A 23,802-nucleotide genomic window follows, 5' to 3' on the forward strand; every position below is an offset into this window, starting at 1 on the left:
TGAGGAAGTTTTTAGAAGAGAAGACTTTAAAAACACTCTGCACAACCCCTCCCTCCACCAAAAAAAAAAAAAAAAAAAAGGTAGAATTTTTAACGTGAATACCAACCAAGGTGTCTCAACTTTGGGTCCTGGGACATGCTTAAAAAGCTGATTATCATAATATTTATGGTGTTGATCATTCAAAGCTTCTTTTCAAAATAAATAGAAAATAAAACTGAAAAAATTAAAAAAGAAAAGAAACTTGAAGAGATGAAAACAGTTAAGATATCTCCTGAGTTGTGTTCAAAATGAGACATGTCGGGGAGAAAAAAAAAGAGAAAATATGAGATAAAAGAGCAAAGGAAAGAGAATAAGGTAGGACAGTGTTTTTGAAAATGTGCTCCTCTATACCTTCTGGGACCCAGAGACATTCCACAGAAGGTACCTCTGAGACCCAAAAAAGAAGAAGCCAGGAGCATTCCAATATCCCCCTCAATCTCGGTGGCCTCACTTCTATCTGTTTCACATACTGGGCATCCAAAACAGATTTCAATAGAAGGAAAGGGTCTGCTATTGGAAAACAAAATGAAATAAATGTTTGAACAAAAAAAATGCAAAACAAAGTGAGCCATTAAAAGTTCTTGAGCAGGGATTGATAGGGCCAAACTATGCTTTAGAAATCTGGCAACCAAATGCAGGATGGATTAGAACAGTGTCAGCCTCGGATCAAAGATTCCAAGTAAAAGGCAATGACAATCATCCAGGTGAACAGAATTAAAGACTTGATCGAATAATATATACCTGCGGATATGGAAAGGAAAAGGAGTTCACGAAAAACTTTCAAAGAAGAATGAACTTTAAGGTTGACATCTGGGCATTGGGGTACTATGCTAAGCCACACATACATTTGGTCCTGCCATGGTCTGACAGTTTGTGTGCTCCAACATTCATGTGCTGAAATCTTGAGGCCAAATATGATGGTATTAAGAGGTAGGGCCTCTGGGAGGTGATTAGGTCATGAAAGCAGGGTCTTCATGAATAAGACTAATGCCCTTATAAAAGAAGATCAAGAGAACCCTCTTGCCCCTTTACTGTCTGAGGATATAACGAGAAGTCTGCACCTGGGAACAGGGCCCTCACCTGACCAGGCGCCAGCACCCTGAACTGTGCATTCAAGCCTCCAGAACTGTGGGATATGAATTTCTCTTGTTGATAAGCCACCCAGTCTGTGGTATTTTGGAGTAGCAGCCCAAACCGACTAAGAAAGATACTAGATGAAATTATCTGGCAAGGAATTTAGATATATCAAAACTGATGGATTTCACGAATGATGACTGGGACCCTAAAAATGCCACAGAGAAACCCAGGATTTGGAAGATGCTGAATATGAGTGGCCATTGAATCATATATATGATCAGCAGACAGAAATACAAAACTAAATCTTGAAGAAGTATCAGGGATGGAAATACGGATTTGGAAGGCATTCTCATAAAAAGAGTAGCTAAAATAGTATAGTCAGACCCCAGTGAAAGACATCAGAATCAAATGGCTCAAGCTCAAGATCCAAAAAATGCCTACATTTGGAGGAGAGAGGAGCAAGAAGCCAGAGACTCTGCCCTCAGTTTATGATCAGGTATTCAATGATAATATTATTTGATAAGCTTAAGAGCATTTATTTTCTGGTTAGGAAATTTGATTGTTCTTATATGAGGTCTGAAGTGTGCATCTATCAGTCTAATCAAGATTATAGATTTCCTAAGATACTAAGTGTTCAATACCATGTAATAGTATTTAAAAGGAACTAAGTCAGTCCAAATATATGGTGGTCTGAAACAGAATCTTCAATGAAGGTAGATCAATGGATGGCATACTTATAATGCCAGAAGGAGTCTCAAAAACCAATACTCCCACGGGCAAGGGAATAGCCGAGTTTGTTGCGGTTTCCAATGAATGACATCAGCCCCATGTAGGTTTCAATCAAAATGGGTTCAGTTAACACCATCAGTCCCTTTCTTCTTCCAGATCCAGTGGAATTCTTGTGGGCATTCTGGATCGCTGCAACAAGTTTAGACGTGAACCCAGACAACTGAAGAGGAAAAGAAGGCACAGAGTTAGTAAATGCAGAGTTGGTCCAGACACACTTCCTCCCTAGCCAGTCCTCACAAAAGTTGACCACTGTCCTGGGGCTGTAGCTATCCTTACTTCCTTACATAGATGTCATTTCTCAGAATTGTCAACATTGCTTCTGTTAGTCTTTTAATAAATCAATCAGTCAATAAATTATGTACATAATGAAATTATCTGCCTCATCTTGTTTGTTTTTCATCCTTCGTAATTTGTACAGCATTTAGTAGTCAGCTTAATAAATATTTGCTGATAGTCTATTATGAATCAGATGCCTGCTGGCTGCTGAAGATTTAAATACAAGTAAGATATAGTCTCTGTGTCCAAAGGAGTAACACTCTAATAATCTAAGAAATGAACTTGGTAAATCATTATACAAAGTTCATGAAAATGAACAGCAGGCATAATAAGATGGTAAAGGAATGCAAAAGAGGGGGAAATCATACATAGGAAGAGGATCAGAAATGACTTCAAAAGAAAACTCTTGAGACAATCATCAAAGGGTTCCTAGAGTTTCAATAGGTGAAATGGAATTAGGGAGGGCTTGGTTGGCAGCTGTTTTTTCTATTCAACCCAGCATCCTTTCAATCATTTAAGATTCTTCTTCCAATACGAGTACCTCTTTATTTCTTTGGAGGACCACCCTCTTCCAGTTTAGCCCAAATAGTATAAGAGGAGTCTACTTTAGCATATGGCTCAGGTCTAAGCAATCAGAGGAGTCCATTTCTCTGGTCACAGAGATTGGTGCAGGTAAGGGCACATGACCAATGTTGTTGCAAAACTGATAGAAAGCCTGGAGGTTTTCAAGGTCATTTTACCATGCATAGTGAGAACCTGAGAATGAAGCCAACGAAGGTGGAAGAAGTAAGATACAGAGAGAGATGAATTATTGACAAAATCATTCAAATTATTAGGTCAGCCTATCCTGAACTTTTAAGTTAAATGAGGGAAAAAAAATCCTTATTTTGGTCAAGCCAAGTTGAATTGGGTTAAGGGGAGGGTAATTCAGGGAGCATTCTGAACAGAGATATAGGGGCGCCTGGGTGGCCCAGTCGGTTAAGCATCCGACTTTGGCTCAGGTCATGAATTCACAGTTCATGGGTTCGAGCCCCGCATCAGGCTCTGTGCTGACAGCTCAGAGCCTGGATCCTGTTTCAGATTCTGTGTCTCCCTCTCTCTCTGCCCCTCCCCTGCTCACACTGTCTTTCTCTGTCTCTCAAAAATAAATAAATGTAAAGAAATTTTAATTAAAAAAATAAACATATATAAGCAAGGAAATGAAACAAAAGTTCATGTTTCTATTTCCAACAAGCTCTTTTATATCCATGATCTCTTTCTAACATAAATGTATTAGGTATGTAAAAGAAGGTATCACCATTTCCATATTAGAAAACCAAGGCTCATAGAAGGTAAATGACTTACCCACAGTCACTCCACTTTCTGCAGTATGGTAAAAAAGAACATTAGGAATAAAATCTTATTCACAGTGAGATCCAAATCTGTTTCCTAGGCAACTGGCTCACTAGTGAACCTAAATTAAGACTCCTATTAGAGTATATTCCAATATCAATTCAAATTATTAAGCATCCTCTATAAAGTGTCCATTATTCTTCCCATGATTCCAAGAGGAGACCAATCTTTGCTTTAAGGGACTAACATAAGAGTGATCTTTCAGTGAAGAAAGAGAAGCCTGTAGTCTTTCCCCATAACAATTTTCCATAGAGATTTTATCCTGGATACTTAATTTTATACCAAATTGCCCCTGGGCAAACTACTTTTTCATTCCAGTTTCAGTTTCCTTATTAGTAAGGAAAAAACATTTACAAATTAGAATGTATCAACTATTGGCAGTTGGCAACCCTACAAAAAAAAAAAAAAAAAGGAAAGAAAGAAAGAAAGAAAGAAAGAAAGAAAGAAAGAAAGAAAGGAAGAAAGAAAGAAAGAAAGAAAGAAGAAAAAGAAAAAAAGCCATGCAAATAAAACTTCTATAATTTTATACCTGTGTGGCATTGTAAATTCATTTCCTCTTTTTGAGTCTTAGTTTCTTCTTTTGAAAAGCATTGAAATCTATGAGGTTTTTTTTAGATAATGTCATAAGTAACAAAAATTAGTGGCTATGATGAGAAAATAATATAGTTTGCTGGAGTACCTCAATATCTCTAGGTTTTCAAAATAAACAGATGTATTTCTCTACTTTTCTTTAAAGTAATATTTACCTAATTGAATATTATCAAAACATCAAATAAATAAATAAATAAATAAACTCAGAGGGCACCTGGATGGCTCAGTCAGTTAAGCATCTGACTCTTGATTTCAGCTCAGGTCATGATCTCGCAGTTTGAGAGATAAAGCCCCACAACAGGTTCCACACTGACAACACAGAGCCTACTTGGGATTCTCTCTCTCTCCCTCCCTGCCCCTACCCCCCGCCCCCACACACACACAGTCTCTCTCTCTCTCTCTCAAAAAAAAAAAAAAAAAAAAAGCTTAAAAAATAAATAAACTCACTTCACTGAGGCTAAATAATGTAAACCAACACAGAAGTAGGGTTTTGCTTGAGCTTCAGTCTGTAGAAGCGAAGACAGACAGAAGACACTTCTTATTACTCGTTTGCAGTCCCAGCATCCTCTTGGAGATCTAAACATTGCTGTCATTGAGTGATACAAACTGGAGTCATAACAGCCTGGGGATTCTGGAAGGAAAGACATCCTTCCTTTCAGCTACTTCCACCAGTGCTTTAGCTGATTGAATAAGAAAAGCAGAAAGAAGTGGTTTTTCTTCAACTTCCAAAAGAGAAAATCAAAAAGGACAGAATAAGTTAATAACATAGGCATTGAATCATTATGGTTGAAAATCATGGAATCTCAAGGTTAGAAGTGACCTTAAGCTTATCAATTCTAGCCATTCATCTGTTGTTTTTGCCTTGACACATCCTCACCAAAAAACTACATCCCTGGACATGGACATATCCAATGATGGGGAACTCACTGCTATCTAACCACATATATTCCATCACTGTGTATAGTGGGAAAATGCTTGGCATAGATGCATAGGGCCAGGTATGCTTCCTTGCCCTATCAGTTACTAACGGTTAGAGTTTGGAAAAACCATACAATCTCACTGAGCCTTAGTTTCTAGATCTGAAAAGGGAAACTAATAATGGTGATGATAGTGATAGTAAAAGCCAACCTCATGAGATTTGTACAATTTTTATCATTTGTATCATTCATATAATTTTTTAACTCTAATATGAGCTTTTTAAAAGTAACAGAGTTCCCTGAATGTCAGCCTCAGGAGATTGTTGCATGAATTTAAGTGAATTATTCAAAAGCATTTTATAAAGCATATTATTTATAGGTACAAATATTTTCATTATTTATAGGCAAAAACACTTTAACTTTTTTCTTTCAAGTTTATTTTTATTTATTCTGAGAGATAGAGAGCAAGCGGGGGAGGAGCAGAGAGAGAGGGAGACAGAATCCCAAGCAGGCTCTGTGGTGACAGCCCAATGGGGGGCATGAACTCATGAACCACAAGATCATGACGTGAGCCAAAATCAGGAGTCAAACACTTAACCTACTGAGCCACCCACATGCCCCAAGACTTTAACTTTCTTAGTTCTATTCCCTTCAATTCCATATTTGGAATGCCAATTTCCTTAATACAAATCACAGACTCCAGAAAACATTTTTTTGACTCTGATATGAGCTTTTTAAAAGTAACAGAGTTCCCTGGATGCCAACAGATACATTAAGTTCCACTCAGACACTATAATTTCAAAAAACATGGGTTGAGTATCAAAGTATCTCCCCCAAGATATTTATCAATTATAAAGGGAAAAATCCTAACTTTGCAGAGGGGAAATCCAGCATACATCTTAAATCTATCTTAAACAAGTGATCAATGTTAATACTGCTAGTAATAAGACACACAGGCATCATAAGCCTACAATATGATGCAGTGAAGACATAAATCATTTCTGTAGTATCTGCTCCAAAAAAACAAAACAAAACAAAACAAAACACCTCAATTTAATCATGAGAAAACATCAGGCAAACCCAAATTGAGAAGCATTCTACAAAAACACCGACCAGTATTCATGAGAAGTGCCAAGATCATGAACACAGAAGAAAGACTGAGAAACTGTCACAGTTCGGAGGAGAATAAAGAGACAGAACAACTCAATGTAATACATAATCCTGAACTGGATCCTGGGACAGACAGAGGCATTAGGAAAAACAAAACAAAAAAACCAGTGAAACTTGAATAAGGCCTGTAGTTTACTTAATATTATTGTAGTGATGTTTAATTTTCAGGTTTTGATAACTCTACTATAGTTATTATGTAAGTTGTTAGAATAATTTGAATGTCAGGTACATGGAAACTTTACTATCTTTGCAATTTTCCTGTAAGCCTAAAATTATTTCAAAATAAAAAGCCTTTAAACTCTAGATTGAAAGAAAATCCTAAATATTAGTTCCCCAAGATTCTTGAAGTTTTCAATTGATCAAGGAGATAAATGCAAAAGAAAAACAGGTACAAGATGACACCTTTACTTTGTTTCTCTTATCTCTATATTTTTAATATGAACCTATATCAAAGTAATACAAGTATTACTGTCTATTTTTTTTTCTGAAAAAATTGTCATTGAATGAATTCACGTCCATATAATTAAATTAAATCAAAAAGTTGATTTTTGGGGGCACCTGGGTGGCTTAGTCAGTTAACCATCAGACTTCGGCTCAGGTCATGATCTCACATTTCATAAGTTTGAGCCCCATGTCGGGCTCTGTGCTGACAGCGCAGAGCCTAGAGCCTGCCTCAGAGTCTGTGTCTCCCTCTCTCTCTACCCCTCCCCCGCTCATGCTGTGTCTCTCAAAAATAAAGATTAAAAAAAAAAGATCTGTAAAAAGTTGATTTTTGTCCATTGCAAATTTAGCCATTGTTCAGTTTTCTTCTGAGGAAAACAGAGGAAGAGCCTGTGTAGTTAGAATATAGTGATCAAAAGAGATCGAAATGAAATCTTAGGCCCAAAGCATCCTGTCGGCCATATTAAGGACTCTGGATTGAAGTGATTTTAAAAATAAGTTCAGTGATGTATGTTTTGTTGTTGCTGTTGTTGTTGTTTTTAATAATCCTGACAGTTGTATGGAAAATTTACTGTTAGGGTCAAGATTAGAAGCCAGAAGATAAGAGGAGTTTGAAGATCACTTCAGTAGTCCAGGCAAGAGATGATGGTGGCTTGGATCAGGAGAGAAGTGGAGAACATAACTGGTTAAATTAGGGATATTATTTGGAGGTAGAGCCATACAACTTGCTGGCATGAGTAAATATAAGGGATGAAAAGAACAGAGGACTCAAAGATGACACCTAGATTTTTGGTCTGAGCAACTGGATAGAAAGTGATATCATTACTGGGTTGGGAAAGCCTGGGGCAGAAGGACTTGGAAGTGGTGAGGTGCAAGGGGCAAGGATTCTGTTCCAGACGTGATTGATGTGCCTAACCAGTAAGCCTCTTAGTAATTTCTAATGGCCAGTTGGATACATGAGCATGGGACATGAGGAAATAAACAGATGATAAGACCACATGTATAGTTAACAATTCCAAAATAGTAATTATAGATCCTATAGTCAAGAACAATATTCATAAAGTATAAACAAGATAGACTATAGGGCAGGGGTTAGAAATCCACAAATTCAGAAAGCTTTGTTGGACAAGATGCTAGGCATCGGGGACAATGCATAGGGGATCTAATAGGTAAACTGAGGGTCCAAGTGTTTCAGAGATTTGTCCAATGGCTAATCACTAATAAGCAACTGAGCAAAGTCTTGGAATCCCAGTCTCCTGACTTAAGTGTGTTAAAGTCCTCTTTCTATAATATACTGCTATTATGAGCAGTAAAATTATACTATTTAGAAAAGGATTTGTGTTCCTTATTTTTAAGAAGGGATAGGAAAAAATTATACTCAGTGATTTTCAAAACATGTTCCTTTGAACACTAGATTTCTTCATAGGTTGGATGACCATATAATTTATCATCCAGACAAAGATTCTTTTCAAAAGAAAGGAAATGCTGTTATTAACAATGTTGGGATGACAGATATTCCTGAGGGTTTGGGGAGAAGATATGGAAGCCAAGCAGGTAACATCCTCCAGTCCCTGCAATCATACCAATTAGATCTGCTCTATTTTTAACCATTTTACATATTTCAATTTCAAGATTTTATTTTTAAAAGTCTTATGCTTCTAAAAAATTTTTTTGAAAAACACCGTACTAAGCTTGCCTAGCAACCTCTAGCTCTGACTTGGCGTAAGAGGCATAGGGCCTACTCAATCCGCAAAGATCTATATTGTCTATACTCCTATTCATCCTTCCAAACCAAGCTCAAATACCCTCTCTCTCACAATGCCTTCTTGTATACTCAAGGCAAAAATTAATATTTTATTCTATTGCATTTCACTTTTATCTCCATTTAAATATTTCATCCAGTTTTCTAAGAATTAGAGTCACAATTGTGGCTGTTTGTCTACGTAAGTGAACCAAAGTTTCCTTACCTTAGGACTATTGCTATCTTGTGCCATATAATTCTTTGCAACAGGGGACAATGTCCTCTGTATTTTAGGATGTTAAGCAGCCTCACTAGCCTCTACCCACCATATACCAATAGTATCCTCACCCTAAGTGTGAGAATCAAAAATGTCTTGAGACATTGCTAAATGCCACCCCGGCAGGGGGATGGGAGGGTGGTAAAATCATCCCCTGTTGAAAAGCACTGAACTGAAGGAAGTATGTATGATATAACATGGGTATTGAGATCAAACAGATCTGGTCTTAAGTTGCAGATATGGCACTCATTAGCTGTGTGACTCTGGGCAAGTTATCCAACCTCTCTAAATTTTATAGTTCCTTTTCCACACAAAAAAGAATATTAATAGCATCAAGTACAGAGGGTGGCTGTAAAGATTAAACTAACTTTAATGAATGGAGAGTTTGTCCATAAGCTCACATGTGCAGGTACACATATTCATGTATTTTAGGAAGAGTTGGGGAAGTGGAATGAAATGAGGCTGGAATTTGGAGTAAGAGTGCAAAGGCCATTAAGGAAGCCTATTACCAATAATCAAAAATACTATCAGCAAATCTTTGACAATATCGCCATCAAACTAGGACTTCTTAAAGACCAAGCTGTAATTCACCACAGCATTCCCATTGCCAACACCCTCTGGACTGCCGGGATACCTTTTCATAGATAAATAAATGCTTTTAGATTAGATTACTGACTGCTTCTCCAGTCCTCATCATAAGCTTCATTTGATGAGAATCCTCCGTGGCCTCAGAATCTGAGTGCTGGAAAGAAAGAGTCGATGCTATTTCATACCCAATGAACTTGGCATCTCATTAGAGTCAGATGCCACTTTATTTCTAGTCATTTCAGTGCTCCCTCTAAAAGGAGGAGGGACCATGAAGACAAAGTGACAAGCAGTGCATTGAAGGAAAGGCAGACAAAAGGCCAAGTCCCCAAACTGGCTCTTGAGCATTTCAAGCACCTGAACTCAGTCTGTGTGACAGGAACGCGGTGTCATCTGATATGAATGCCACCAGCCACATACTTTTCTCTAAAAGCTTTTATACACCCACCCCTGGCTCCTTCTTTTATTCCAGTCTCAAAAACAGAGGGTCAAGTTTTAACAACTCTGATTACATAGGAGCTGTGTGCTGGTTAGGGTAAAGTATAGTGGTGTGTGTGGGTGGGTGGGTGCGTTCGTTGGAGGTAGGGGGGAGTGCTGAACGTTCTTATGGACTTTACAGCAAGTATTTACCACCTGAGTGACTGCACTCCTGGTTTACTTCAGGTGCTGTCTGCCAGCAGTTCACTGCCCAGAGTCTCAGTTTTCCTTATTACAACCATAACTTGCTTCCTGTTTACACTGGGTAAAGAGACCAGGTTTCATGCCTGCAGGCGTGCATTCCTCAGCTGAGCAGGTTTTCCAAACCTTCAGGCTATAGGTTTCAGTGTTGCTCTATAGGAAATGAAGCATGCGGAGATAAAGAATAAATCCATCCAATACCCAGTACTGGAAACCACTTGAACAGTCACACAGCTGGATAGAATGTTTATATCATCCTGACATATTTTACCTGGAATTATCTTTATGGAGACACCTTGATTGTGGTATGTTCAGGTATGTAGAGAGAAAAAGGAGGATGAGGCAGAAACTTCTTTCCTCCAAGAGAGGTTCCTATATATCCTAATCCGCACCCTCTTCCTATTCCATTCCCCAACTCTCCCCTGCCAACACATATGCGTACATACACATGCTTTGAATTCTAGCTAAAATGAATTATTCTTTATTCAAGAACATTTCATGTACTTTTGTAATTTGCAGGTTCCAACCATCTTTCTTTTATTTAAAATGTATTTCCCCCACCTCCTTTGATGCTTAAATCACTCATACTTTGAGTTTCACTTCAGATATCATTATACGTGTTAGCTTTTGGACTTTCTTGTTCCCTCTTCTGGGCTCCCATAGAACCTTGTGAATCCCACTCTATTAACAGTCTTAGCATATTAAATTATAATTTGTTAATTACTTTTTTTTTTACCTTCTCCCTGTACTCTGTAAGTGTCTGGAGGGCAAAATCTGTTTTATTCTTCTCAGTATCCCAGTTTACTAGCACGTTGCTCAGCATGTAGCTAGGTGGGTATTCAATGAGTATTTGTCAAAATGATGTGAAGGGAAACGAAAGTTACATTTAATTGCTAACACGTTGGTTCACTTTCATAATTCCCTTGAAAAAAAGGGTAAATATGCCAGAAAAGAGTAAAAAGGATTGGACTGTAGATCATTTTGATTTGGTTATAAAGCATTCATGACCATTCACTGTTATTTACCAGCTCTGGGCTCAGTCATTAGTCCCTTCCAGCAAGACTCTCCACACATCCTAAGAACCCAGCAAGAAAATGGTTAAAACAGGGGAGATGAGACTACAAATTATAAATAAAAAGTGTGTGAAACAATTGAGGATAATCAAGTTTTGTCAGAAATATATCACATTACATATCACATCAATGAATACACACACACACACACACACAATTTCTTCAAGCTCATGTCCATTTTCCTGCTTATTTACAAATTATTTGGGTGTGGAAAGGGAGCTAGTTTATTTTAATACCTTAGTCAATTCACTTAATCACTCTAAGTACCCTCATTTTAAAAACAGAGATAGCTATCTTGACCTCACAGGGTTTTTGTTAGTTGAATTACATGAAAACATGTAAACTGTAATCAATAAATATAGTCTGATTACATAATATTACATGAGATTATTTTTATGTCTTGTAACAAGAAAGTCAATGCCAAAAAATGATTATTTCCTATTCTCACAACTGTTTTATATGAGTAATGCAAAGTATATGCATACAGAGATTGGAATAGGTTGGTGAGGCTGAGAGATAAGCAAGAATGTCTGGAAAGAGGCCATTTGACCATCATATTTGCCAGACGTAAAGTGCTATAGAGTTAGTGAGAAGAATAAAAGGAAAAAATAATGTATTTTGATACTGTATTGCATAAATTTGATAGTAATTTTTAGATTACTTTAGGAGACTTGAAGATAATACGAATTTGAATTTGAATGCAATTAATGTGTTTATTAATACTCTTTCCTATGGTACGTGCCTGACCAACCAATCCCATGACTCAGCTTTGATCCAAAGGTGTATGGTCTGAAACCTCTATCAGCAGCTAAGCTTTCTCTCCTGAGCTTCAGACCTAAATTTCTAACTGCCTGACAACTAACCCAATCTCATGTTCCATGGACATGTCAAACCAACATGTCCAAACCTATTCTTCTTTCAGTTTTCCCCACTCAAATCAATGGAGTCACCATCTTCCCAAGCCAAAAACCACACCATCTTCAACATCTTTTTCTCCTCCACCTACTATATCCTGTAAATTACCTGCTCCCATTAATCCTGTATCTTGAGTATCTCAACATATCTTTATCTTCTCTCCATTCCTACTGCCCTTAAGCCCTTATACCTATTATTTCAGTCATTATGATCATGAAGGGGAATATGTAAGATTAAACTCCAGCTACAATAAATTACTCTGTGTCTAAGAACACTCCTTGTACCTTCATGTGCCTCCACATCTCTTCATTGGATTTAACTTCTGATTTAGTCAATTTAGTGCTCATTTTAAAATCTTTGCATTTTTATCTATTCCTCTATTCAACAGTGCCTTCCACAAAGACATAAATTTTATCTCATTTATGTTTGTATCCTGAACAATAAACCTCTACTTTGTAGGTGTCAGAAGATATTTGTTGAATAAAGAGATTCCAGGTGCTTTATAAGAAAAGACTCTGAGTCAGAACAAATTTGGATTTTAAGTATATTTTTAAAAATAAGTTATGGCATCAGATTGTAAATAATTTGGAAATTTTTACTATGTGTAACCCAGCTCTACAGGATTTATTTTCCTATACCATAATAGATTTGCTAAACTGAATTAAATTGCTTCAGGTATTTGATTTAGTTATGCATTTTCCCCATATTTTCTACTTTTTTCCCATTTCATTTATAAGGGAAATGGAAAAACTAGTTTTGTATCATCCTTTTAAAATCTTATGTTATGCCAAAATACCCATATAAAAGGAATTCTATATCCACAGAATTGTCTTTCTTCTTATTTATTCTTTTAAATTAATATAACTGAGTATTAATCAAAGCCAATTTTGGAAAATATCATAAACACAAATAATATTGTGACATAAAACCGAACAACAAAAGAGAAATTAAGACTCAAAGAAATGGATCAGAGTACTCATCATCTCACATCACAGATGGAGATCACTTGTTTTCAGAAAGAGTTGGGACTTGGGGTGGCCTTTAATAAGAAATAGTTTGGCAAACTATTTGGCCAAATAGTTTGGCCAGACTGTTGCCGGGGTGGGGGGGGGGGGGGGAAAGCTTTGGAAAAATAGTTTAAGGAGAAAAGCCATGAAGGAAATATACTTAACAGATCCACAAAACAGTTTTATTGACTTAAAATCACTAACCAACTGAACAAGCATTCATTATGCTCACATCCACACTTGTTGTGACACACACACACACATATGCACACACGCACGCAAGATATTTTTACTCCCATCCAACAAGAGCAGTACAAACACTGAGTTTTCCTTTTACCTTTCTACATTAATTAATTCTATGTTCTATTAACCACAGTCATGGTTTTGGGGGAATAATGATTCTATCCTCCTTTCAACATTTTATTTCTTATCTTCCTTTTAAAATTATTTGATTGTATTGGGGCACCTGGGTGGCTCAGTCGGTTAAGCATCCAATTTCTGCCCAGGTCATGATCTCACAGTTCGTGGGTTCGAGCCCCTTGTTGGGCTCTGTGCTGACAGCTCAGAGCCTGGACCCTGCTTCGGATTCTGTGTCTCCTTTTCTCTCTACCCCTCCCCTGCTCACACTCTGTCTCTCTCTGTCTCTCAAAAATAAATGTAAAAAAGAATAATAATAATAAAAATAAATAAATAAATACATACATACATACATACATACATACCTAAATAAACAAATAAATTTATTTGGTTGTATTTATATGTATCAGAATAAAACAAAGTACCATCAAGAATTAAGAGTAATGCAGTGCCATTTCTCTGTAGCTAATAGAATTTGTTCTTTAATCCCTTACTCTGAATATCTTCCAGCCAAGGACACTCAGGGAATAAGTACTTAATGCATCAAGTATAAGGAAGAGGGGACTTGGCTCAGGAAGTGATGGGTGTAATAACCAAGTCACTTGGTATTTATTTTACCTTACAATATGATACAATTACTATTAATGCAAAAATATATGTTATTTTAATGGCAAAAACAAGACTTCCTTTAGAGGAGGGAAATGGCTTTAGAAAAAATACATTGTCAAGCATTTTGAGTTCTATTACCAGGTGTCTGAAAGAAACACACACACACACACACACAAACAGATAAAATACTCTGAACTGTGAAGAAGGAGAAGGAGGAGGAGGAGGAGGAGGGGAGGGAGACAAAATATTTGGGGAGGAGCACGACAGGATCCAGAGGAGCAGAGAGAGGATTATAAAGCAATGCATTAATAATGCATTATTATTAATAAGGTCTTTTACAAACAGAGAGAGCTGATATTCCATGTGAAATTTGGGCCCATTATCATGATTTAAAAAATTCTCACTCCATCTCCTCAAAGGCCTCATGGAGTCTACTCTCACATCAATGCCTTTGTGTAAGTGTTGTATTATTGTCATTGGTTTTCATTTTGTTCTCTTTTGTTGCTTTTGGGTGGTAGAGTCAGGCTAGGGGCTGAAGTTGGACCCTGGGCTGCAGCATTATAAAATTGGGCTATCACAAGATCCATACAATGAACTAATTTAGTGCCTGCAATAGCCTCGAGCCAGAGGTAAGTAAACCTTGAGACCATAAGCCCCTGAGGATGTTTACATAAATCTTGAGAAGACCACTGTCCTTTCTGATAGCAGAAGGGATTTAATCCAACTTCAAGTATACATTAGGTGAAATTAAGACTCCATTTATCTTCTAGTCACGTTTTGCCTCAAATCATTTTTAAAATAGGAGACTTACCAATTAAAAATATTTTTATACATATACATATTTTCATGAATAGTGTGTTTAAAATCATGCAGCCACTGCAATGCATGCCATCCAACCACAGAAAGATTTTAGGTATATATTGTTATCTTTTGAATTTATAAGAAACAGAGAGTTATGATATTTGGAAGTAAATGACAGCATATAAAGGTAAACATAGAAAGGACAGAGAAGGCAAGAATTTCTAGGCCTATACACACACTCCTGTGTGTATATGTGTTGAAAATATAAAGTTTAATCTTTCTCTGCATCTACAGCTCCAACCATTTTACTTCCTGCCTACCTAGTATCCTAGCACTGCCTGCCTACCTAGTATCATAGCACTGCCTATGTTTCCCTAGGGGAGATGAAAAAAAAAAAAAAAAAATAGTAGAAGGACTTTCCCTGTCACTGATAAAATCTATTTGGGGAGATGAGATTGAAAGACATAAAAATACTCTTAATTGCTTTACTGTTTATGGACCATTTACATTCACAATATTCAATTTAACCTTACAATGGTCCAATGAAGTTAGGAGGAAGGGCAGTGTTGATTATGTCCATTTTAGAGATAAGACTACCAAGGCCCCAGAAAGAAAAGTAACAAACATAACCAAGAGCCATATCTGACTTCATATTTCACGCTATCCCACCCACACTCTTTCTTTTGAATGAAATAATTAGAATTTAATTACATACAGAAAATTATAAGTACCCATACAGAAATTTATACGTATGGCAAAAAACAGACACAAGTATTGCCATTTTTAAATAATATTACACTATAATTTTTTATAAGAAATTAGCAAGGTGGAAACATCACAATATGATTAACATAAATATTATACACATATTTATATATAAAACAGCTCCACTGTTTACTAAAAAATTCCTATAAACCTTTTAAAATTTGTATCTGTATAAACCCAGGCTGTATCTTAACTTTTCTTTTTTTTTGAGTAGTACATATTTTAGAAGCAGATAACTTCACCATCAAAGCTAGTCTAATGAGGCTCAAACTGCCTACCTTACAAATTTCGAGGAACTTCTCACTGGTGTACTTCATAGGGTGCTCAGTGAAGGTCGCGTAAGGCACCTCAGTGGACCATGGGTTCCAGCGAGATAAGAGGGACTGCTGTTCCAGACTCCCCCAGTAGATCCTAAGGCCTTCTCCTTGTCTCCTACAAGAAACAAGTTTCCTTAGATTAGCCATGTGCACTAGATGAAAACAAAAAGAAAAGGATGGGAAAGTCACGTGATGTCTCAGTCAGATTTATAATGATGCTGAGTGACTTGCCTACTAACTGATTGTTCCAGAAACTCGGGAGGTAAGAATAAAAGGATAAATTTGGTTTCAAACATGATGAGTTCAAGGTGTCATTGAGAATCCTATGTGGAAATGTCTACTTGGAAATGTGACTCTGGTGCTGAGGACTGGGGCCAGGGATGGAAACATGGATATTGCTCTCATGCCAATATTCTGATGGTAAGGGTTAGAAGAAAAAGGGAAAGGGAAGAGTCAAGGTGGTGGGTCAGGAAGTGGATGTGTCAAGGTGGCAGGCAGTTTCAAGGAGAAGAGAAATGACAGCACCTTCATTTTCCACAAAGCAGTTAACACAAGAAAAGATCTGGGACTTCAAGAATAGTAGTGTATAGATGATCCTTAAGAGCGATAATGACCAATTCAAAAAATGCCTGTGGCCACAGCTTTTATATCTCATGGTTCTCTATTATCTGTACACATTCAATCCAGCTAAATTGCAGCAACATACATACCATAGCTCGTAAAGAAATTGTGTCTGCCTTTTCCCACACTATCGGGTATAGCCCAGGCCTGGATATCTGGTAAATCCAAGTGCAAAGCAAGAGGAAGCTTGGGAATGATGGGAGGGAAGTCGTGGCAGTAGAGTGTGGCCACATTGAATAACAAAACTGTAATTCCTGTGGTCTCTTCTTTTACATGTGCCCATCAGAATTTATGGTTTGTGGTTTTAGACATCTCTGAATGCAAAGAGATCCCTGGAGGTTAAGCCAAGCTCAGGTGCTTTGCATTCAATGAGCTTTAAAACTAAGTTGCCTGTAATTCTAAACAGCCCCATGGAACATCACAGAGCTCTCATTTCTTCTAGAAATTAAATCCTGGGATCTAGAATGAAAACCCAGAGCTTAATTGTGGTGCCTGCATAAAGCTGTTACTTCCTGTATTAAGGAATTCCTTTGGGAATGCTATTGTGGCTTCTGTGTGTTTATCCAAGTAGATATGTGTATAAACACAATCTCACACATATGCATATGCCACCCTTCTTCCCGGTTGGCTGATCTCTGAGATTCTTCTTCTAAAATGAAAGTAAGAAAAGAACCTGGCACATTCTACTGCTCTGTTCTCAGATTTTTTATCATTATGTTTGAAAGCTGACACCCAACCTTTTTTGTACTTAATCCTTTACCCACAAAGAAAAACAAGTGGAAAAGAAACATATTGTATATACCTCTAAAGTTCTCTTTCTAACCTCTCACCTTCCCAGTTGTTATTCTGACATTTATCATCCCCCCAATATGTTCCTTCTGTTTCATTTCTTTTCTTTCTTTTCTTTCTTTCTTTCTTTCTTTCTTTCTTCTCTTTCTCTCTCCCTCCCTCCTTTTCTTTCTTTCTTTTTCTTTCTTCCTTCCTTCCTTTCTTTCTTTTTCTTTCTCTTTCTTTCTCTTTCCTTTCTTTCTCTCTCTCTTTCTCTCTGTCTCTCTCTCTCTCTCTCTCTCTCTCTCTTTCTTTCTTTCTTTCTCTCTCTCTTTTCCTGGCCTGGTAATAAACTCTAAGCTCAATTACTATTCTATGCATGCTGGTTAATGGAGCATTCTGGCTTTAGTCCATTAAGACAACTTGCACAATGGAATCATTTACTACTTCATATGTCAATTTATGTGCTGGGTGCAATTTTGCTTTCATCCAAAGGCGATGAAAAGCTGCCAAGATAGCTTCTCTAAGAAGTACACTTTATATTATTTTACCTTAGGGAAGCCTCAAATGAAGTTTGACCATGAAATTCAAGAGGGACCCTATTTCTAAATAACCAGTCAATTTGAGCATGGCAATGACATTTCTCAGAGATGTAGCATACTTCTAAATATACAAGTTCAGCCAACTTTCTCTCCTGAGCTCCAATGGTGATACCTAAGAAGATAAATCTACAACTAAAAAGTCTCTCCAAAGGTAAAAAGGTATTCTCGGCAAAGACCTTAGTACCATAGGATTATGAAAACCTACCATCTCCTCTTCCATCCCGTGTCATTAGGACAATTGTGGAGAACGCAGGTGCCTTTATGACCAGGAGTGCTTCATTAGTTACTTATGCTCACCATGCAAGATGTTGTGGGAGGTAACGGTGAAGTGAAAAATGCAAAAAAATAGGATGTCAGATAGTCTTGCATTAGAGTCTTGCTTCTGACACTTAATGCTGTGGCGCTATGGACAAGCTCATTTCATTTTCTGAATCCATTTCACCACATGTTCTTTAACATGTCTCCATGTGACATCTCAGGACCTCGGTAACTGTGTAAGTGACATAGATGGCTGTGGTCATGACACTACTAACATGCATTCAGTCAAGGACATACAGTATATAAAAGAAGCCTCTGGTTATGGCTTTTGTAGTTTAGAGGCATCAAATTAGCCCCCTGACCACACCTTCTGCTGCAAAGACTATACCAAGCATTGTCCCATCACTCCTAGGGAACTTTAGCACCTATTGTGATCCTTCGCAAACATGTAAAAGCCAAATCAGCCACCATATGATGGAATAACATTTTAATGTTTATAAACTATAGAACGTGAGAGCTAGAAGGGCTCCTGGAACCTAAAGCCCAGTGCTGTCTTTCTGGAGATGAGAAAACTGGCACACAGAAGGAATAGGGTTTTCCCAAAGCATCACTACACACAGAGGTGAGCTGGTGAGAGCCTTAGTCTCCCAAGACTTCATTTAGGGGTCTTTTCACCATTCTGGACTCTCACTACAAAGTACATTCCAAGTTATGGTCCTGCTATTCCACAACAGAGCCTTACTTCCAATCGACACAGAGTTGAAAGAGTTGCCCTAAGAAGACCATCATCATCTGTGGGCAAAAAGCCCGTCTAGAGATCTTAGCTAAAGGTCAGAAATGAAATCTCAGTCTCAAAAGGAACTGTAGATTTTTATATAAGCTCGATATTATCAATTATGAGATTGTAGGAAAATAAGGTAGCCCTGGAAGTGAAGAGGGAAATTACAAAGAAGTTAGGTCATCAGGGTAAGAAGACTGATCTTTCTCACTAAGCACTATGGTCAAGTTAATCAAAGTGGGGGTACAGTCCTAGGTAAATAATGCCAACACCAAATTATTAAGCAAAGGACAATTTGGTAGCTTTCTTCTCCAAATCATACTGAGTGGAAACCTTAGCTTTGGGCATTTCACAGCACCTTTCTGATCTTTGGGTAATAACCATTTCACGAGGAAAAAGAGGATAATGGATGAGCAAGTGTTTTGTATGCTGTAAGGCATAGTAGCAGCTATCAAATGTTGAGTTCCTAGTGTGCATTATAATGCTTACTTGTCCTGATAGAAACTTTATATTTTTAATTTTTTTTAACTATTACAACAGTTTTTCAACTTCTTTGGTAGAAATAAATGAAGCTAACAGGAAATAAGATAAAGAATATGACCAGGCTTAATCAGATCACCAAGTCAACAAACCACTGGAAGAACAGAATTACAAAGGGGAGGAAAAATACCATGATCCCTGCATAGACAAAACAAGAAAAGCAAATACCTAGCACAGAGAAGGTGTTGGAATCTTCTACAGTTTTCTTCACCTATTGATCCCTCCTCCCCCGCCTGATTCTGAGTCGCAGAAAACTTTTGTGTTTGGCTTCCGCTTTATCATGTTTCGGTGTATATAATTTCCTATTTAAATCCATCAGAGAGACTTTCATTTAGCTTAAAACACCCCTACAGCTCTTTTTTCTTCAGACTGAATCAGCATAGCTCTGCACAAGTTTTCTAATAGGTTAAGAACAATCTTTTAAATCACCTCACAGGTGATTCCCTGAAACAGTCCTAAGATGTCTATCTTCAATTCCAGTATTTAATCAACATATTCTCTGTGCAGTGTGTTGTCACAGGTAGAGAAATGAATAAGACTCAGTCTCTGAATTCTGGAAGCCCATGGGCTGATCATCTCTGGGCCTATTTTACTATCATCTCTTTCGCACACCTCAAACAGGTACAAATAGAAAACCGCAAGCCTCATTATAGAATTAGAAGTTTACCTATTACAATTTATTTTGTTCCCCTTTTTCTCCCCTCAAGGAAACCAGTTTGTTCTGCCCTCCATTCCCACAGTAATAGAAGCAAGAAGATCAATGTCCCCTTCACTTCTGCTAAATCAAAAAACCTCCTAGAAAGTTCTAGAAGTAAAGGAGATTCTCCATAAGGACTCCTAAGAACTTGGTGGAAGAAGAGGGTTTATAACAGCTGGAGATTTTTAGGATCCTAGACTGTCTTGAGTTGGAAGGCCCTTTAAGAGATGTGGTTCCAATTCCTTCATTTTATAGATATATAAACCAAAGACCAGAATTTTCAAAGATCAGAGTTCTTCCCTTAGTCTTGTTAATTATGGGTTCTACTCAGTGACTCAGACTCAGAATTTGAGTCAAATATGGTTGTTGCCAGGGTGGAAACTTAAGCAATTACTACTTTAAACCATCAGAGCAGCCAAACAGATTTGCCTTCTACACCACAAAAAGCAAAGGCATCTTGAAGAAATGAGGTTTATACAGAAGAAACTATCATCCAAGGACCAAAGGATCAATCATGAAAAATAAATGTTTGAGCAACACCAAAAAGAGGAGCTCCAAACTGAATGGAGGAAAAACTTTCTTCAACAACAAGTTTAGGAAGACAATACATTATTTTTGACAGGAAATACACCTCTCTTTGAAGTAATTTTCAGCTGAACCAGATAATTATGCCAACCAGTCACCAGTTTTGGTTAATTTGCTCATTCCACACATTCTACTTCCTTCAGAGAGAAGCCGTGCAACCTTCTGCATAGCACAACGCAGCCATAGCACAACATAGGTATTCTTTCTCATGACTTCCCACTTGTCTCCCATCCTGGCCCTCAAAGATGCTGAGCTAAGGCTTTAAACCACCTGATAGGAGACATGAATGAGGATGCAAGTCTCCAGAAGCAGAAATGGCAGCTTCCATTATTACCTCCACCAGCTGCCCCTCCTTTCTACTCATCTCAAATCTCAAAGTTCCACCACAGAATTAAAAACATAGCTTGAGGCACCAAACCGAGATTTATGAGGAAGCACAGACATTAACTCTTGCTCTAAACTCAGGGCGTGTGCTTGTAAGTATGGGTGAGCAAACAGAGGGAGGCCGCGCGGGGGAGGAGGGCAGGCCGCCAGGGGGAGAGAGCTGTTCAGAACAACACAATATATTTTCTTAATGTCTCCTTTCTCTCTACCTTACAGCCTGTATTGTTGAAAGGCGGGCCTTCTAGAACCATGAAATGTTAGTCCCTTGCTTATTTAATCTGGACAAAAGGGGGGGGGGGGGCACTGAGTTGGCACCCTGGAGGGTATTCAATGCTCCTTTCTGCTTATTGAATGACCTCAGACGAAATATTTTCCATGACAAGAACCCAAAAGACGCTGGCACAGTGTCAGACAATAAGATTTGCAGAATGTGTTTACATTCTCTCTGTGTCCCCAGGCTGTTCTAACCCATAGGCAGGTGGTGCCTTTATCTGCTCTCTTTGCTCACCTGGCTCCCTCCCAGAAGTTTCCAGGGCCTTGGGCTCAGTGAGATTAACCATTTACTGGCATAAGTAACCAAGAAATTCTGTGGGTTTCATTACTTGAGGAAGAAGTAAGTGATAAAATAAAACAGAGCAGCATTGTCCCTAAAGAGAAAATTCTGGGGCAATGTGGTACAGTAGTAAAAACCTTGGATGACAGATAGGAGGCCTGGGTCCAAAGGCTAAATCTACCACTAACTTGCTGGATAATTTGAACCATTTCTTCGCTCTGGGATCCAGAGGACCATATACAAAACCAGGTAGTTGAATTAGGTCATCTTTAATCTCCTTTTCTGCCCCCAATAAATTAATATCTATGCTGAAAAAAAAAGAACCAAAATAATTTGTATTATACCAGTTGGACAAAAAGCCAAAGGATAAATGAGTGATGGAGAAATTCTCAAATGGCTGCTGAGACCCCATCTTTCTTCTCCTAGAAGAAGAAAGGATTTTAAATTACAGTATAAAAGACCTAGAGTTAAACCAAAAGCAGAACCCAGAGAAAGTAGGATGAATACTTATAAAAAGGACTACAGAAAAAGGCTATGGAATCTCCCAGGATGAAAGTCCTTAAAAGAAATGTTTATTTGGTTGGAAAACTTTTTTTTTAATGTTTATTTATTTTTGAGATAGAGAGACAGAGCGTGAGCAGGGAAGGGGCAGAGAGAGAAGGAGACACAGAATCTGAAGAAGCCTGCAGGTTCTGAGCTGTCAGCACAAAGCCCAACGCAGGGCTCGAACTCACAAACTGTGAGATCATGACCTGAGCCGAAGCCAGATGCTTAACCAATTGAGCCACCCAGGAACCCCAATTTGCTTGGGAACATAAATGTGTTTGTCCGAGAGGTGGGCCATGTTCAGGGCCGAGGTGAAGAAGACTAAGGTCCAAACCAAAGGTACAACCTAAGATTCTGGGACTCACTCTGTGTGTGTGTGTGTGTGTGTGTGTGTGTGTGTGTGTGTGTGTGTGTGTAAAATAACATACAAAGATATTTTATTTTCTAGAACTGGTATGAATGGATTATTTGGATAGAAATCATTCTATTTTTTAACATTTATTTATTTTTGAGAGACAGTGCAAGCAGGAAGGGGCAGAGAGAGAAGGGGACAGAGGATCTCAAGCAGGCTCTCTGCTACTCCATGATGACAGCAGAGAGCTGCATGCGGGTCTCGAACTTGTGAACTGCAAAACCATGACCCGAGCTGAAGCTGGACACACAGCCAACTGAGCCACCCAGGCACCTCTGGATAGAAATCATTCTAAAACTTACATACTTAATTTTTCAAACAGATTATATTAAAAATAATGAATTCCTTTATAGCTTAATAAAAGTCATCCCAGGGGCGCCTGGGTGGCTCACTCTGTTAAGCATCCAACTTCAGCTCAGGTCATGATCTCACAGTTCATCAGATCGAGCCCCATGTCCAGCTCTGTGCAGATAGCTCAGAGCCTGGAGCCTTCTTCAGATTCTGTGTCTCCCTCTCTCTCTCTCTGCCCCTCCCCTGCTTATGCGCGTGCACTCACTCTCTCGCTCTCTCAAAAATAAACATTAAAAAAATAAAAGTCATCACAAACCGAATTTTAAGACCTAAAAGGGATATATTACTAATAATTTATATTTTATGTCCTTGATCCCCTAATTTTACTAAAATTAAGAATGAAGTCTAAAAAGTCTAAAAAGTTACACTCAATCCTAATATTTTCCTATCCTATATGAAAGCCAACTGTTGTACATGAAGAGTAAGGCTATTTACCCAAGCTCTAAAAGACCCTTAACTGCCAAGTTTTTTAGTTCGTATACTGGCTGTCTCTTCCCTCATTGTCAGGCTGTCATTTTTTCTGCTATCAACATTCCTGACTCTAGCAGCTCGTCTTCTAATTTGCTTTTTCTAAACTTCTATTGACAGGGAACCCAGGATGCCTTACTTTGGGAGTCATGGACAAATAATTAAACAAAACAATGCTCTTTCCCCTGCCCTTTCCTGTAAGGGAAATTTATAGCAAAAGCTTTGGTGTCACAGATGACATTTAAGTGGACAGTTAATCCAATAAGGTTGATGGTGAATAACTTTTATATGGGCATCTAAATGGCTCATGTTTGAGAAAGTCCATTTGGAGTCCTATTATCTGTTAGAATGAAATAAATCAGATCCCAGAATCAATAATGACCATCACCTATCCACCAATGGAGAGGACATGAAATTTTGCC

At 38.0% G+C, this 23,802-nt stretch overlaps 1 protein-coding gene across 4 annotated transcripts in view; it reads right to left on the reverse strand.

Moving 5' to 3' along the window:
- Positions 1-1,535: 1,535 nt before the first annotated feature.
- TPRG1 (tumor protein p63 regulated 1) overlaps positions 1,536-23,802 on the reverse strand; it is a 215,501-nt gene continuing 193,234 nt past the window's right edge. For all 4 annotated transcript variants that reach the window (XM_053903544.1, XM_019463493.2, XM_019463492.2 and 1 more), the window contains exons 5-6: positions 15,779-15,932; positions 1,536-2,065 (exon numbers count right to left, since the gene is read on the reverse strand). In XM_053903544.1, coding sequence (XP_053759519.1) covers positions 1,871-2,065; positions 15,779-15,932 — 349 coding nt within the window. In that variant the 3' untranslated portion in view covers positions 1,536-1,870. The remainder of the gene's footprint in view (positions 2,066-15,778; positions 15,933-23,802) is intronic.

This window comes from Panthera pardus, unplaced genomic scaffold, assembly GCF_024362965.1.
Source record: "Panthera pardus isolate Hobbes unplaced genomic scaffold, ASM2436296v1 HiC_scaffold_16, whole genome shotgun sequence".
Taxonomy (NCBI): Eukaryota; Metazoa; Chordata; class Mammalia; order Carnivora; family Felidae; genus Panthera; species Panthera pardus.